The sequence below is a fragment of the Nelumbo nucifera genome, chromosome 1, assembly GCF_055504915.1.
Source record: "Nelumbo nucifera cultivar China Antique chromosome 1, China Antique-T2T, whole genome shotgun sequence".
In the NCBI taxonomy this organism is placed as follows: Eukaryota; Viridiplantae; Streptophyta; class Magnoliopsida; order Proteales; family Nelumbonaceae; genus Nelumbo; species Nelumbo nucifera.
The window spans coordinates 171,877,946-171,891,694 of record NC_142649.1 but is presented as its reverse complement, the minus strand read 5'-3'; the positions used below and the strand labels follow the sequence as shown (position 1 = coordinate 171,891,694).

Below are 13,749 nucleotides of genomic sequence, written 5' to 3'. Positions count from 1 at the left end.
CTATTGTAATGGGCTTACAGTTCAAGGGCTTCATGCACGGTGTACTTTGCTTTTTTTTTTTCCAGTTCTACTTTAAATTAAATGCGTCTAACTATTCTTCTTCCATGGAACTTGAAGTTCATTAGGTAGAAGCAGCGATTTGAGATTAGCATAATCAAAAGATTACATAAAGGGTCCAAAGTTGAATAAACCTCACAAGAACTCTCACTGAGAGGTTTTACTATCTTCGAAACATCATGATCGTAACTGTGATCCACTTCCTCATCTTTCTGAAAATTTTTACCAATGGGGTTTTATTTCGAAAATTTGAGAAATAGTGGAGGGTAAATTCGATATTTTATTTTTTTTCTATTAATGCTTAAAGACGATGTCAATTGTTAGAAAATTTGGAGATACTTTAAGAGAATATATTAATAATAAGAGAAAATTCCTAATTAGTACCCTGTACTTTGGGCCTAATGCCACTTTGGTCCCCAAACTTTAAAATGCGATGATTTAGTACTCGAACTTTCAAAATGTGCCAATCTAATACTTGACGTTAACCATTCGTTAAGTGGCATGTGAAAAGGTTCAAATGCCCTCCAAGTGTCATCTAATTTTCTTTATCAACCATCCCCTAGAACAACTGTCAATTTTTTCATCCTTTAAAATTTTCCTCTAAGAGATAATTCCTATCTTAATATTGCTTTAATTAACCAAATAGCAAACTGAACAAGAATGATCTGTTGAAAGAGATTGAGAGCGTGACTGTCAATTCTATTATATAAGTATTTTTTTTTTTTTTTTCTGACCATCTCTCTCCTTAGTCGCTACCCCTCCCCCTCTCGCTCCGTCATTTCTGATATTAGGGCTTCTGCGTTTAATCTCTGGAGATTCAATTTAACCACCCATTTTGGAATTCCTGGTTGCTCTCTATTTCCTTCTTTACTCGGGAAAATGTTCCAGATTTTCAAGGAGTTTTAGTTGGGTTGAATTTTGTCTGAAATGGATGGGATGTATTTACGGGCATTGGCAACGGTATGCAAGTAGATAACAAGGTGTTGCAAACGTTGCAAAAGAGCTTTGTTCAAAGTTCAGAACATCCTAGATCATAACATGATACGAATCCCTCCTACGGTCCATTGAACCGGCTGTCCACCGCCTCCACCAACTGTTCCCACGTCATAGAAGGTTGATGGTCCTTTGCCCAGCAAAACCATTCCATCGCCCGACCCTCAAAGCCCATACTGGCAACTGTAAGTTGCTGTTCCACCGGCACCTCCTGTAGTTCGAAGTATCGGTGGATCAACAGCAACCAACCATCAACATTGGTACCGTCAAACTTTGGCAATTCCACCTTCAACCTCCGGAGCGACTGGGTAGGAGCCCCGCTCCCTTGAGTAGAGTCTTCCGTCCTCTGTGGTGGCCGCTGTGAGTTCCGCCCTTCAGATGCTGGTCGTGCATCGAGTCTATTAATAATTTCGTTCAAAGTTTCTGAAGAGATTCATGGCTCCTCTCCATGCTACTAACCCTCCGCTCTAAATCCTCCATCGCTGCTTCCTCAGGATTGGTTGGCTCTGATACCAAAATGGTATCGACCTCTTCGAGCTATGGTGCTGCCGGCACCACTCAGGAGAAATCTAGAAGACTGTGTATTGGGAAATAGTTAGCTTTATTCATGCTTTCTAAGGGGGCTTTATAGGCAATCCTTACGGTTACAGCCATGTGGGTGTGGGTCACTATTATGTCATATCATAAATACAAATCATTGGAAACTGGCCAATGATTGGCTATAATAATAACTGTCAAAAAGGAAAAAGTAAAGAGTTCGGTGAAAAAATTTATGCAACCTGTGTGAGCCTTCTACTAGATCATGAGATAATGGGTTGGGCCTCTCCTATACGGGCCTTCGTCTAAAGGAGGGATCCGTATCATAACAGGTTGCTCATCAACGAGATAAACCAGAACCATGAGTCGAACATCCCAGACATGTGGTTGGTCTCCTTGCTGACCTTTCAAGCTCGTTTACCAAATCAGTTGAAGCTTCATCCTATGGGTATTCGGGTGAGACATTGAAATCGGACGGGAAGCCAGGACACAAAAGAATTAGGCTCGGTAAGGAGCTGGAATCTTGGGCATGTCACATGTCCTATGCTTCGCAAACTCTCTCTACTAATTCTTTTACACCATCGGAATGAAGGAATTTTCAATATCAATCCAGTAGACCCGATTATGTAACTCGTGTATCTGTATTGGGGATTTATTCGACATAGTTCTCATTAGAAATAAAAAAACAAGAATGATCTGGAACAATTCCAACCATTCAATGAGTGGGTCTGTCAGAAAAGGTCACCCCCGGTGGTGTTTGTGACACGAGATCTTGGGCTTTGTTTCATCTTTCTGAGGAAGAAGATGATGAATAGTGTGTTTTATTTCTAAGGGTAATTTTGACATTTTCAATAGTCTTAAGTCGCACACGAGGTCACATGATATACATAACTGACGATCCATTAATGACAACTACTAGATTGACATATTTTGAAAGTTCAGATACTGATTTGTTGCATTTTAAAATTGGTGGACCAAAGTGGCACTAGGCTCAATGTACTGTTGGGAAGAAACTAAGTTTATCCACAAACTATTTCTCTTCCAAAAATAAAAACTTGTAGATATTCAGCTATAACAATTCCAAACAAGATATCAACAAAAATAATCATAAGCTAAGCAAAGAGAGACACACACGATATTTAACGTGGAAAACCCCTCCATTGTGAAGGGTAAAAAACCACGGGGCCAAAGAGACCCAACCAAAAATCTCCACTAATAACTTGACGTAACAATTACAGCAACTCAAACACCACAATATGCTCACAAACTTAGAGCAAATACAGATTCTCAAACATACAAACGAGAATACCAAAAGTGGTGAAAATAATAGTCAAAAAAACTCACAAACGCGGCTAATGTTCAGGCCACAACATGGAGACCTTCACTACACCAAATCAGATCTCCACCGTTCCGATCGTAGGTCTGTGCGTTTCGAACAATCCCACCAAATTTCAGCCAAATCGAACCACAAATGACCCTTGATCAGAATAACTGATGAAGACTGCCGCGAAATGTTTTCCTTTCCCGAACAATTACGAGTTGCTTCTATTCGACATCAAATAACTGGCGATTCAGAGCTCCGATCAAAGATCTGACCATTCAGAATGAAGAAAAATGAGTCATCCACTTACTATCCAAATTTCTGCTCGATCGGACGGTGGATCAGAAAGTTCCGGCCGTTTGATGAACTCTGCACACTGAGAAATCTGCACAGTATTTCGATTTCTCTCTTTTCCTCTCTCTCTTCAACACGCCGCGCGCAAAAAAGATCTAACCCTATTGTTTTTCTTTTTTTTGAAAAAAAAAAACAGTTGGCTGAAGGAGAATGGGCTATAATATGGGTCAATATCCCATAATGGGCTGGGCCCAACATGTACAAGGTATTAATCAGAAATTTTTCCAAACAATATAGATAGAGTTAGGCCATGTTTGATGATTAAGTACTAATCAGAAATTAACAACCACTTAAAGGCTATTTAGTAACTCACTTTTCAAATCACTTATTATGTTTTTAAGCACTTATTGGGGTGGGGATGTTTGGTAAGTTACTTTTCTCATAAATTCTTATATTGACACAAATAACAATTTTAGCCCTCACTTCACAACATCATCTTCTAGTTCTTGTTCTGATGCATCCAACAACTGTTTCTACTTCTTATTATGTTTAGTAGAATTGTGATTAGAGCTCTTTACAAGAGTTTCTTCAGCATCCAGAATTTCTTCATCCACTAATGAATGAAGAACGGAATTTCTTTTACCCATTTTCTGTAAATCAATGCAAACCCATTAACGGAAATGTATTTTCGTTTGAAGGAAGGGTTACTCTACTTCTGAAGCTCTTCGAAAGGCCGTATAATTACTTTTTTCTTCAGCAACCAAAGCAATCTTTAGATGTAGGTAAGGGTTTGCTACTTGTATTTATTTCCTGCTATTACCGTAAGTTGGTAGAAATCTTCGGATTGTCAACTTCTTTTTGCAAGGTTATTGAAACGCATCAACAAGAAAGAAATTTTCTGCAACCTTCCAGTATATCAAACAAAACCCTTTAGTGGAACTAGAAAATTAATTATGTCGACCTTTCCTGCACCTCTATCAACAGGGCAGACGCAGAACTATTAATTCTGACCATCTTTTGCACCTAACATAAAACCAGTCAACCGTTAGCACCTAACATAAAACCATTTAATGGTAACAACTATAACTCCTCGAGATCATGTTAGCACTGATCTCAGAGATCATTTCTTTCTTCCTATAAAACAAGCAGAATTGAGAGACGGAGGGAGATCGGGAAGAAGAGGAACAAGTGAACAGAACAACAACAATATCTCATATCGACTCTTCTACTTTTCTAATCGAGCTTTTTTTTTGCCTTTCGAACAAGAGAGTTCACAAGTGTAGATCTACAAAGAGCAGGGAGTTTAAGTTAGAAAAAAACAAAAAAAAAAAAGCGATTAAATGAGAAAAAAACTTCAGAACATAGAAGAGGCCAAACCAAACAATAGGTCCGCTGACCACTATTCTTCACCGCCGATCGTCGCCGATGGACCTGCAAATAATGCCCCGCTACTTGGGTTTGAGGTTCGAATGAATGGAGACAGAGGTATAACCCTCACGGGGGTATTTTAGGCATTATCAAAAATTATCAGGGATTGGTTCATTCCGTTTTTTCGAGAAGTACTTCAAAAAGTACTTCAGAACATAGAAGAAAGAGGCCAAACGATAGGTCCGCTGACCACTGTTCTTCACTGCCGATCGTTGCCGATGGACCTGCAACTAATGCCCCGCTACTTGGGTTTGAGGTTCGAATGAATGGAGATGGAGGTATAACCCTCACGGGGGTATTTTAGGCATTATAAAAAATTATCAGAGATTGGTTCATTTCATTTATTCGAGAAGTACTTCAAAAAGTACTTAAAAAAAACCAATTTGAAGTCATTTTTTCAAAAAATTACTTTAAAAAAAATTACTTTTTCCTCACTTTTTTACCAAACACCCATACTTAAAAACCACTTAATGTATAATCCTATATCTCTAAAGAAATACTTCTTTTAAGTATTCTCAAACACTACCTTAATCAATTTTCTAAACCTTCAGGATATTTTAAAAAATTTGCCTTTATTATTATATTGCTAAGCTCGATTTGAAAGGAGTACAAATATAAATATGGTAAAGCGCAAAACCGTGTCTTTTTATATATTTGTAGTCTTTCCGATGGTGGAATGTGCTTTAAGGTCGGTGTGAGGTGCGCTCTGAGGAGTAAATCCCGTTCATTGCAACATGAAAGAATGCATCCAAATATGTAAGCAGCAGATACGGAGTAATTTGTTGAGCTGGCAACATAAGGCTGGTCCACAAACAGCACGAACATCAACACGACAAAACCTCACTTCCGTGACCGTGTGCGTGAGAGCGCTTAGAAGTGAGAATACGCTTTCTACCAGAACAAAGGAGACGTGAGAATACGCGCATCTGGCATTTCTGTTGAAAGCCTCCTCGACCTTGACGTCGAAGTCGAAGATTCTTTTTCCCCTCTTTTATACTTGACACTGTTAGAAACTCTGAGAGAGACAAAGATCACAGGAAGAGAAACAACAATAATGGAAGCCACAGCTCGAGCTCCCGGTAAAATTATACTTTCCGGCGAACACGCCGTCGTCCACGGATCGACCGCCATCGCTGCTTCAATTAATCTCTACACTCAAGTTAATTTACGGATTTTTGATGATCACGGTATGAAGTTTCAGCTTCAAATTTCTCTTATTGTCTTATGCCTGCATGTGTTTTTCTTTTCCTTTTCTGCTTGTTCTTCGATCTGTTTATGCAAGTGGAAATAGAAATGTTTACCTATTAGATATCGGTTTAATACACACTGTATTTTTGGCTGCTTCGGGTTTCATGAATGGTTTAATGGCAGGAAACTCTTAGCATTTGGTTATGACCGGAGATTGATGATGGTTTTTTATCAGAATTACATAATTCCTATTCATTCTGAATCGTTCTCATTTTTGTTCGTCCAGAAACACAAGTTTTGATTCCCTCTTCTCCCCCTCCCCCGCTCTTCCTGTGTGTATGTTATCTTTATCTGATTGTGATCCATAAATGAGAGTTCCTATTTTCGATGTTGTTATAGAGAGAGCAGGTATCGTTTTTTTAGTTGTCTAAGTTGATTGATGTGGATGGACACGAGAGACGCCCTTCCTAGATATTATGAAGACGATGGGATGAATTGAAGCAACAAGACTTCATAATAGTACCTAAACGAAAATGACGAGTTACGTTTACCAAGAAGGGAAGGGTCTATGAACTCTTCACATGAGAAGCTACATTAAAGAAAGAATTTTATATCCGAACAACGAATTTCTTTGACGCTCTTCCTTCAAGGATTTTAAATCTCTTAGTCAATGTTGTTAGAAATACTTTTAGAACTGCTCATAACATTGGCAGGCAGGAGAGGATCAATTTATGAAACTCGGACCAATTTTTCACATGACAAGCTTCTCTAGAAGAATGATTATAGATCCTAACAAGACCACTTTGAAGCTGTTCCTTCAAGAACTTTCATCCATTAAGCATGGTTGCTAGATACTTTTAGAACTAGTCATAGTTAAGCACATTGGATTGATGAGAATTAGAGAATTGGTTGCAAGATTTCCCTATTTGCTGCGCTAAATTGTAAAAGATTTTCAAGTTGCCATATTCATCTTGAATGGCCTTGGTTGCAAAGTGTCCTAATTTTCTGCATTACAGCCTTGCAGAAATTTTTCATTTTTTCATATTCATCTTGAATGTATCCTATTTGAATTCTTATAGAAGTGTTTATAAAAAGAAAACCTAAGAAAAATACAAGTCATCTAAGTTGTATGCCAAAATCATCACATGGAGCCTAATCAATTCCATTGATTTTCAATTCACCTAAGCTTTTGCCAGAAAAGGGAAAAAAGTAATGGACCTCTTGATACCAGAGAAACTGCAAAGATTCCTCATATCAATGAAGTAGATGACGGTTCATAATGAAATAATGACCAACTGTACAAATTCCACATACATAATGTGTTTATATTTAATGACCAACTGTACAAACTGGCTATTAACCGATTGTCTTTGGTTATAATTGTAAAATTTATATCACCACTTACCAACTTCTTGGACCATCTTATTTTGAGCTGTTTTCTTTCTTTTTGTATTGGAGAAGATGATACATTCATCAACCATACATGCACTGATCACTTTGGCATGCTGTTTTTGTGCATTTTATGGAAGCATATTTATTTTCTGCAGAGAATGGTGACAGGTTACTTACACTTCAGCTCAAGGATGTAGAATTAGACTTTTCTTGGCCAGTTGGAAGAATCAGAGAAGCACTTCCTGAGCTGAGTACTCCTTCTTCTTCATCACCAACAGCATGCTCACCACAATTCATGAAATTGATTGCTGCTCTTGTTGAGGAACAGGATATTCCAGAGGCAAATGCAGGACTTGCTGCTGGAGTTTCTGCATTCCTTTGGCTATATGCCTCAATCCTAGGGTATTTGTTGACTTAAGCTTCCCATGAGTTAAATGTGTTCCCAGCTTCTAATGTTCTCTTCTAACTATAATGATCATTTTGAGCTGGTTCCTTTTATTTGTCAGTTGTAAGCCTGCAACAGTGATTGTCACATCTGATCTTCCTTTTGGTGCGGGCTTGGGTTCATCAGCCGCATTTTGTGTTGCACTTTCTGCTGCATTGCTTGCACTTTCTGATGCTGTAAGTTTGGATCTCAACCACCAAGGATGGTTAACATTTTCTGAGACCGATCTTGAATTGGTAAACAGATGGGCCTTTGAGGGTGAAAAAATAATTCATGGCAAACCATCTGGAATTGACAACACCGTAAGCACATTTGGTATGTGATTTTTCTTAGAAGTTTAAAATGAATTTAATTTATCTTCTTCTAGTGTCCTTTTCTGTTTAAAAACTTCCTCTCTCTCTCTGTTCTCCTAAGACAGAAACAAATGCATCATTACTTCCTATAGTTAATAAAGTAGTAAGTTCTGTCTGTTACTAATAAAAAAACATAAAAAAAGTACTCTGTTATAATTGTTTCAGACATTCTGTTTATTTTTCTCATCAATTTCATTGTATTACTACTGTAGTATTTCTTTAAGTTGCCATTGCAAGAGGATTTCTGTTTTTGAAGATTAATTGTAATTGGAGTCTATATAACAGGAAACATGATTACATTCAAATTGGGTAATCTGAGTTGCATCAAGCCCACTTTACCCCTCAGGATGCTCATTACTAATACAAGGGTTGGAAGGAACACAAAGGCATTGGTTGCTGGTGTTTCAGAGAGGACCTTAAGGCATCCAGATGCCATGGCTTCAGTGTTTTCTGCTGTTGACTCTATCAGCAGGGAATTATCTGTTATTATCCAGTCACCTGCTCCTGATGATCTGGCTATAACTGAAAAGGAAGCAAAACTAGAAGAGTTAATGGAAATGAATCAGGGACTTCTCCAGTGCATGGGGGTCGGCCATGCTTCTATAGAAACTGTGCTCCAGACAACTTTGAAGTACAAATTAACTTCGAAGCTTACAGGGGCTGGGGGTGGAGGCTGTGTTCTGACATTGTTACCTACACGTATCCAATCTTACAGTATTTACTTCGGTCACTTTATGATTTTCATTTCTGCTAATTTTTCATTTTTGTTTTCTATATAAATGCCATAAGATAGAACCTAACTTAGACCATCTTAGTATATTGCATACTGCTCTTTTGCTAACATTCTTTCTCTATTTATATATTTTGTAATTACAACTGTGAAGATGCAGGCATTTTATTAACTAGTTTCCAAGTCCAATATGATTCCAATATTAGGGTTAACTGGGTTTCTTCTGTGATTAACATAATACTGCATCCTATTTTGATGCATCTGCATTTAATGTGCTTAGTTTATTAGGACCATGAATGAAAGTATTAATTTTAATGGTTCAGAGATGAATGGACCATGAATGACTTTGATAAACAGAAATTGAGGTAGGAATAATAAGCAAAGGTCATTATTGTCATGGACTTGCCTATAGTGTGTTGCTTTGATATGTACATCTGTGGTCTGTTTAGGCCCCAAATATGCTAAGTGGAAGGTTTGTGGATCATATTGGTTCGTATTGAGATGAATTAACCACTAAACCTTTTGCTTAATTACAACTAGTTAATGACCCAAGTTGAAGGGTCTAGAAGAGATAGAGGCAGACCAAAATGGACATGGGTTGAATGGTTGAAGTAGTTAAAGATGATTTAAGGGCCCATAAGTTAATGGATATGGAACTGATTAGAGCATAATGCGGGAGCAGGATTCATGTAGCCAACCCCATATAGTTGAAAGTTGAGACAAGGCCTAGTTTGAGTTGAACCAATTAATGATACCGTACTGTATAGGGGAATTGTACATACGTATTTTGTTTGGGACCCACTATCCATGTGGTAAGTCTTGAAGCACATAGGGTTTTTGATCTGATTTAGGAGATTAAATTAGGTTTGATTTTCAGACCAGTGTAATGTCTTGAAAGCCTTTGTTCTGTTTTTTTATTTGGGTTAGAAAACCAAATTAGATTTGATTTCTTATTAAAGGATATGAGATAATCTTCAAACATAAAATAGTAAAAAACATAATTTTATAGCTAGAGTAGGACCCGCACAAATCTATATATATTCTTATTTTGAATTAAAATTTATTTAGCCCCTTTTCTAAGTGGGAGGCCTAGCCAAATGTTTTAGGGAATTACTCTAGTACCTTGGTTGATATCTTTGGTGTATGGATTGAAACAAGTCCCATGATACAGGGAATTAGTATGACAAAAATTGTATTGGAAAAATTAATAAAGTTGAAATATGTTGCTTTATTGGTAGATCTGCCATGAAAATTTGTGGTTGCAACTATAGCTATATTATACATATATGACGAAGAGTATACAAAATTGACCATCCCCTCCATATGAGGAATTAAATATTAGGACTAATTAGTCAGATCCTCAGTTCATTGAGATGTTGGTGCAGTCAACCATCTCTAAACAGAGTGGTCTAGCAACATTTCACAATTAAGTTCAAATCTCACAAGGTGGTACATTTCCTCGACGTTGTTCTGACTGTTACTCTTGTTTTTGAGCTATTGAAGTGCTTTTGAGGTTCAGTGTTCAGTGATGAGATCCTTGACAACATGAATCAGTGTTAGCAACATCTGTTGTGGATAAAGTAATTGCTGACCTAGAATCATGCGGGTTCCAATGCTTGATAGCTGGAATTGGTGGTAAAGGTGTTGAGATCCGTTTCAATGGTTCCCCCTGAATTCTTACAAAGGATGGCACTAAATCAAAGTAAGATATGGCGGTGAATGTCAAAAAACGACAGATGATGTGCTGTTGTTGCTATCTTTTTTTTCTTTCCTGTTTGTATATTTAAAATTTTCCCCCTTTTATTGTTTTGTGTAAACCTCTTTAAATTACTAATTTAACCTTCTAGCTTTGTTGAATATTGATTTCTCCTCTTCAACAGAAAGAGTAACTGAATTAATTAAATTCTACGGGCAAGGTCAATAGTAGATAAAAAGGTCATCATCAGGGCTGAGAAAAAAAAAAAAAACCAATGGTGCTGACTTGAATACTTGATGTAGATGATGAAGAGTTTGTGTTTTATCTTGACGTAGTCACACCAAATCATTGTGTCCTTGTAGTTACAGTTAAACTTTAGATCAGTTGTTTATTGATCAGTGGTTATAGATGATGCCTATAATTGTTTTGCAGGAAATTTGGACTGGTTTTCTTTGAGCCATGATACATGAACTGTTTATCAACTAAATCAGGACTACAGATTTTCTTTCTCAGCACCAATTACAGCCCCACCCACTGGTGTATTATTAGTACGGCCCACCTAACATCACCCCTTAAGCTCAAGTAGATTGGTAGTTATATTGTTGTGTTTGGTACACTGGTACTTTTTTTAGGAATCGTTTGTGCACATAACCCAAATCAAGGTTTAAAATTTGGATGTCGGCATGGGCCTATCGTTATTTAAATTAATGTGCTTTTATATTTTTTTAGTTTTTTTTTTTTAAGTTTGCTTTTTGGGCATATTTTTAAGCATATTTTTTTTATTAAAAAAAGTGATTCCTGAAACCCTTTTAAAAAGGCATATCGTGAAGCCATGATATGATATGATACGCCCTCATATCGAAATTTTAAACCTTGAACCAAACCTCATTTATTTATTATTGCTTATTCCAGTATATGCCATTGAATTCACATCCTATAGACCCTTTGGTCCACAACCATTAGCATATATCCTCCAATACAAACATGCCACATCATCTCAACTATTTACTCTCAAAGCTCTGATTGGGTGAGAGGCACTGTTTATTATCTTCAACCTTTTGGCCAAACAGGGAACAATCAATCAGCCAGTGTACCTCTCTCTCTCTCTCTCCATACTAGAAGAGAAAATCCTCTCTTTAGTCTTGATATCTCAGAAATTCAACAATGAAATTCCAAACATTTAAGGAGTGGCAAAAAAGTATATTACATTATTGGCTTTAGCCATATATATATTTTCCTTGAATTAAAAATAGAAAAAAAAGGATGATTCATAATCAACCACTTCCTGTCTTCGATTGTCCTAACAAATGCTTTTTGTCTAGGCAACTCGACAAGTTTTCCTCGAATCCTTTCTGGCCATTCTCAAAATGCAGAGCTTCCTCTGAACCCAGCAACTTAAATATTTAAAAGAATTTTTAGCTACTGTTGCAGCAAATGCTTCACTTCATAGTTCATCTCCTCCACATTCATTTTGATATTCACAATCTGAAAGATTAGGCCAATCGATTGAACCCAAATGGATTGAAGCAGATATTAATCACACGACCAAAAGAAGACAGACAGACTTCCAAACCCAAACGGCAACTTTGATGGCAATGACACGAGAGTTAGAACCCAAAAATGGTACGGCCTCTCAGGTCTTGGAGTCATTGGAATTTGATTGTCATCGTTGGTTCTAGTTACCAGAATCTCACCGTGTTCACAACTCTGTTTGTTTCCTCGTTTATTTCCTTTTATTCTCTCTCTGTGGGCGAATGTAAAAAAAAAAGGATATAAAGCTGAAACACAAATGTAAAAAAAAAAAAAAAAAAAAAAAAGAACATTCGTTACTTTCACCAAAATGAGACATAAGCATAAACGACCTTAACAAACAAAAAGAGGATAAGACTTAAACATACCCTAAAGCTTAGAAATGGACTTAAAATACCTTCCAGCCTGTTACGATATTCTACAGATTCAAATAAAAAGGCACTTTTACCTTTCAAATAGGGGTTCGCATCTGCCCCCCACATAGTTGCCCCCCAAAAACGTCCCACACATTCTATGCCTGCCGCGTGTCCTCAGGCACGCACACTAAAATGGCTCGTGCGGCCTCCATTTGACGTTCGTTTGCAAATACTCCGTTAATTCCATCTCGCCCAAAAAGGTTCCTTGGTATTCTTCTCCCATTCTACTGCCAAACTAAAACCTTTGCACCCCTTTCATAGCCCACCACCGGAGATGAACTTTTCGAGTTCCGCCGGTCGATGCTGACGACCATACCGGCAGGAAGTACGTATTCCGTAAGTTTTTCTCATTTCCTATCTTTTTTTTTTGTTGTTTTTTCTCATTCATCTTCTAACATTCTGAGATCTGAAACCCGCCGGAGTGGGCTTCGAGTTCCACCGGTTGACGGCTTGATACCGACGACCATTACGGAATATTCATTTACCGGAGGTACGTTTCACTCTTTCAGCCGATTTTCACCAGTAACAGAGCTCAAACCCACTCCCCTGTTTTGTTCAAACAGGGGAGTGGGTCGAGATTGATTGATCCCCATACACCTTCTTGAGTGCCTTCGATTTGTTTAACACAAATGGCAAGTAAAAATCCAGCACCTTTTCTCTATATTTCTTGTTGAATCTGAGCTCAAAGTATCGCTCCGTGCTGCCAGTCCTCTCGTTATCAGAGCAAACGAAACTCCATTTGAGCTCGACTCCTTTGAAGGCATCCACGACCTCTTCGCCTTTCTCTATTGTGATGGCGAGGTTCTTTTCTCTGGGGGCCTGCACACCTTTAGACGTTCGATCGAGGGGGTGATCTTGGTGGTACAACTCGGCTGCCTCATAGACTTGATTGCGGGTGATCCCACTGAATTCTTCGAAGATGAGCGTGGGCTGAGAAGGCCGAGGGGAGAAGAGGTAGCGGAGGCCTGAGAAAATGTAGTCTTGGAGCTGATGGGGTATGAACTTGTTGGCCACCGACCGAATGAGCATGGTGGAAGCGGCCAAGGAGGCGTAGGCTGATAGCATCGTTGACACTGAAGGCATGTCTGAAAGTAAGTACATGTTTAGCTTAGTGCTGCTTTTCCTTGGGAGATGGATGAAGAGAGTTGCTATGGCTTCCATGGATTAATTGATCGGTTGAATTGTATTGTATATAAATCTGTCTCTCGGTCTTGGCCTCTTGTTTTGGACCTTTTTGGTTGGCTTACGAAGATGAGACACGTCTGCTTTAAGTTACGGTCCTACTTCTTCTAAAAAGTGGGTCTCCCTTTGAGCTCAAATTCAACAAGAAATAGGCTCCGACTCCGACGGATTTCGGAGCGGTCGTTAT

General features: G+C 38.2%; 2 protein-coding genes and 1 pseudogene across 3 annotated transcripts; 2 read left to right on the top strand and 1 right to left on the bottom strand.

Moving 5' to 3' along the window:
- The first annotated feature begins 983 nt into the window (after window positions 1–983).
- LOC148804161 (protein ELF4-LIKE 4 pseudogene) lies at window positions 984–2,177 on the top strand (annotated as a pseudogene).
- Window positions 2,178–5,445: 3,268 nt separating this feature from the next.
- LOC104596451 (mevalonate kinase-like) lies at window positions 5,446–10,595 on the top strand. Its single transcript, XM_010257623.3, has 5 exons — window positions 5,446–5,817; window positions 7,366–7,612; window positions 7,717–7,970; window positions 8,294–8,707; window positions 10,293–10,595. The coding sequence occupies exons 1-5, from the start codon at window positions 5,685–5,687 to the stop codon at window positions 10,409–10,411; spliced, it is 1,167 nt and encodes a 388-aa protein (XP_010255925.1). The 5' UTR covers window positions 5,446–5,684; the 3' UTR covers window positions 10,412–10,595.
- Window positions 10,596–11,613: 1,018 nt separating this feature from the next.
- On the bottom strand, window positions 11,614–13,541 carry LOC104596452 (AAA-ATPase At2g18193-like). 2 transcript variants are annotated; one of them, XR_016080647.1, is made up of 2 exons: window positions 12,413–13,541; window positions 11,614–12,212 (listed from the first exon to the last, which is right to left on the bottom strand). XR_016080647.1 is itself a non-coding variant. In XM_010257624.3 (1 exon), exon 1 carries the CDS (start codon window positions 13,539–13,541, stop codon window positions 12,936–12,938), a length of 606 nt encoding a protein of 201 aa, XP_010255926.1. In that variant the 3' UTR covers window positions 12,241–12,935. The 2 variants fall into 2 exon arrangements, 1 of the variants encoding a protein (XP_010255926.1); XM_010257624.3 differs by lacking the exon at window positions 11,614–12,212 and having other exon boundaries at window positions 12,241–13,541.
- Window positions 13,542–13,749: the final 208 nt, after the last annotated feature.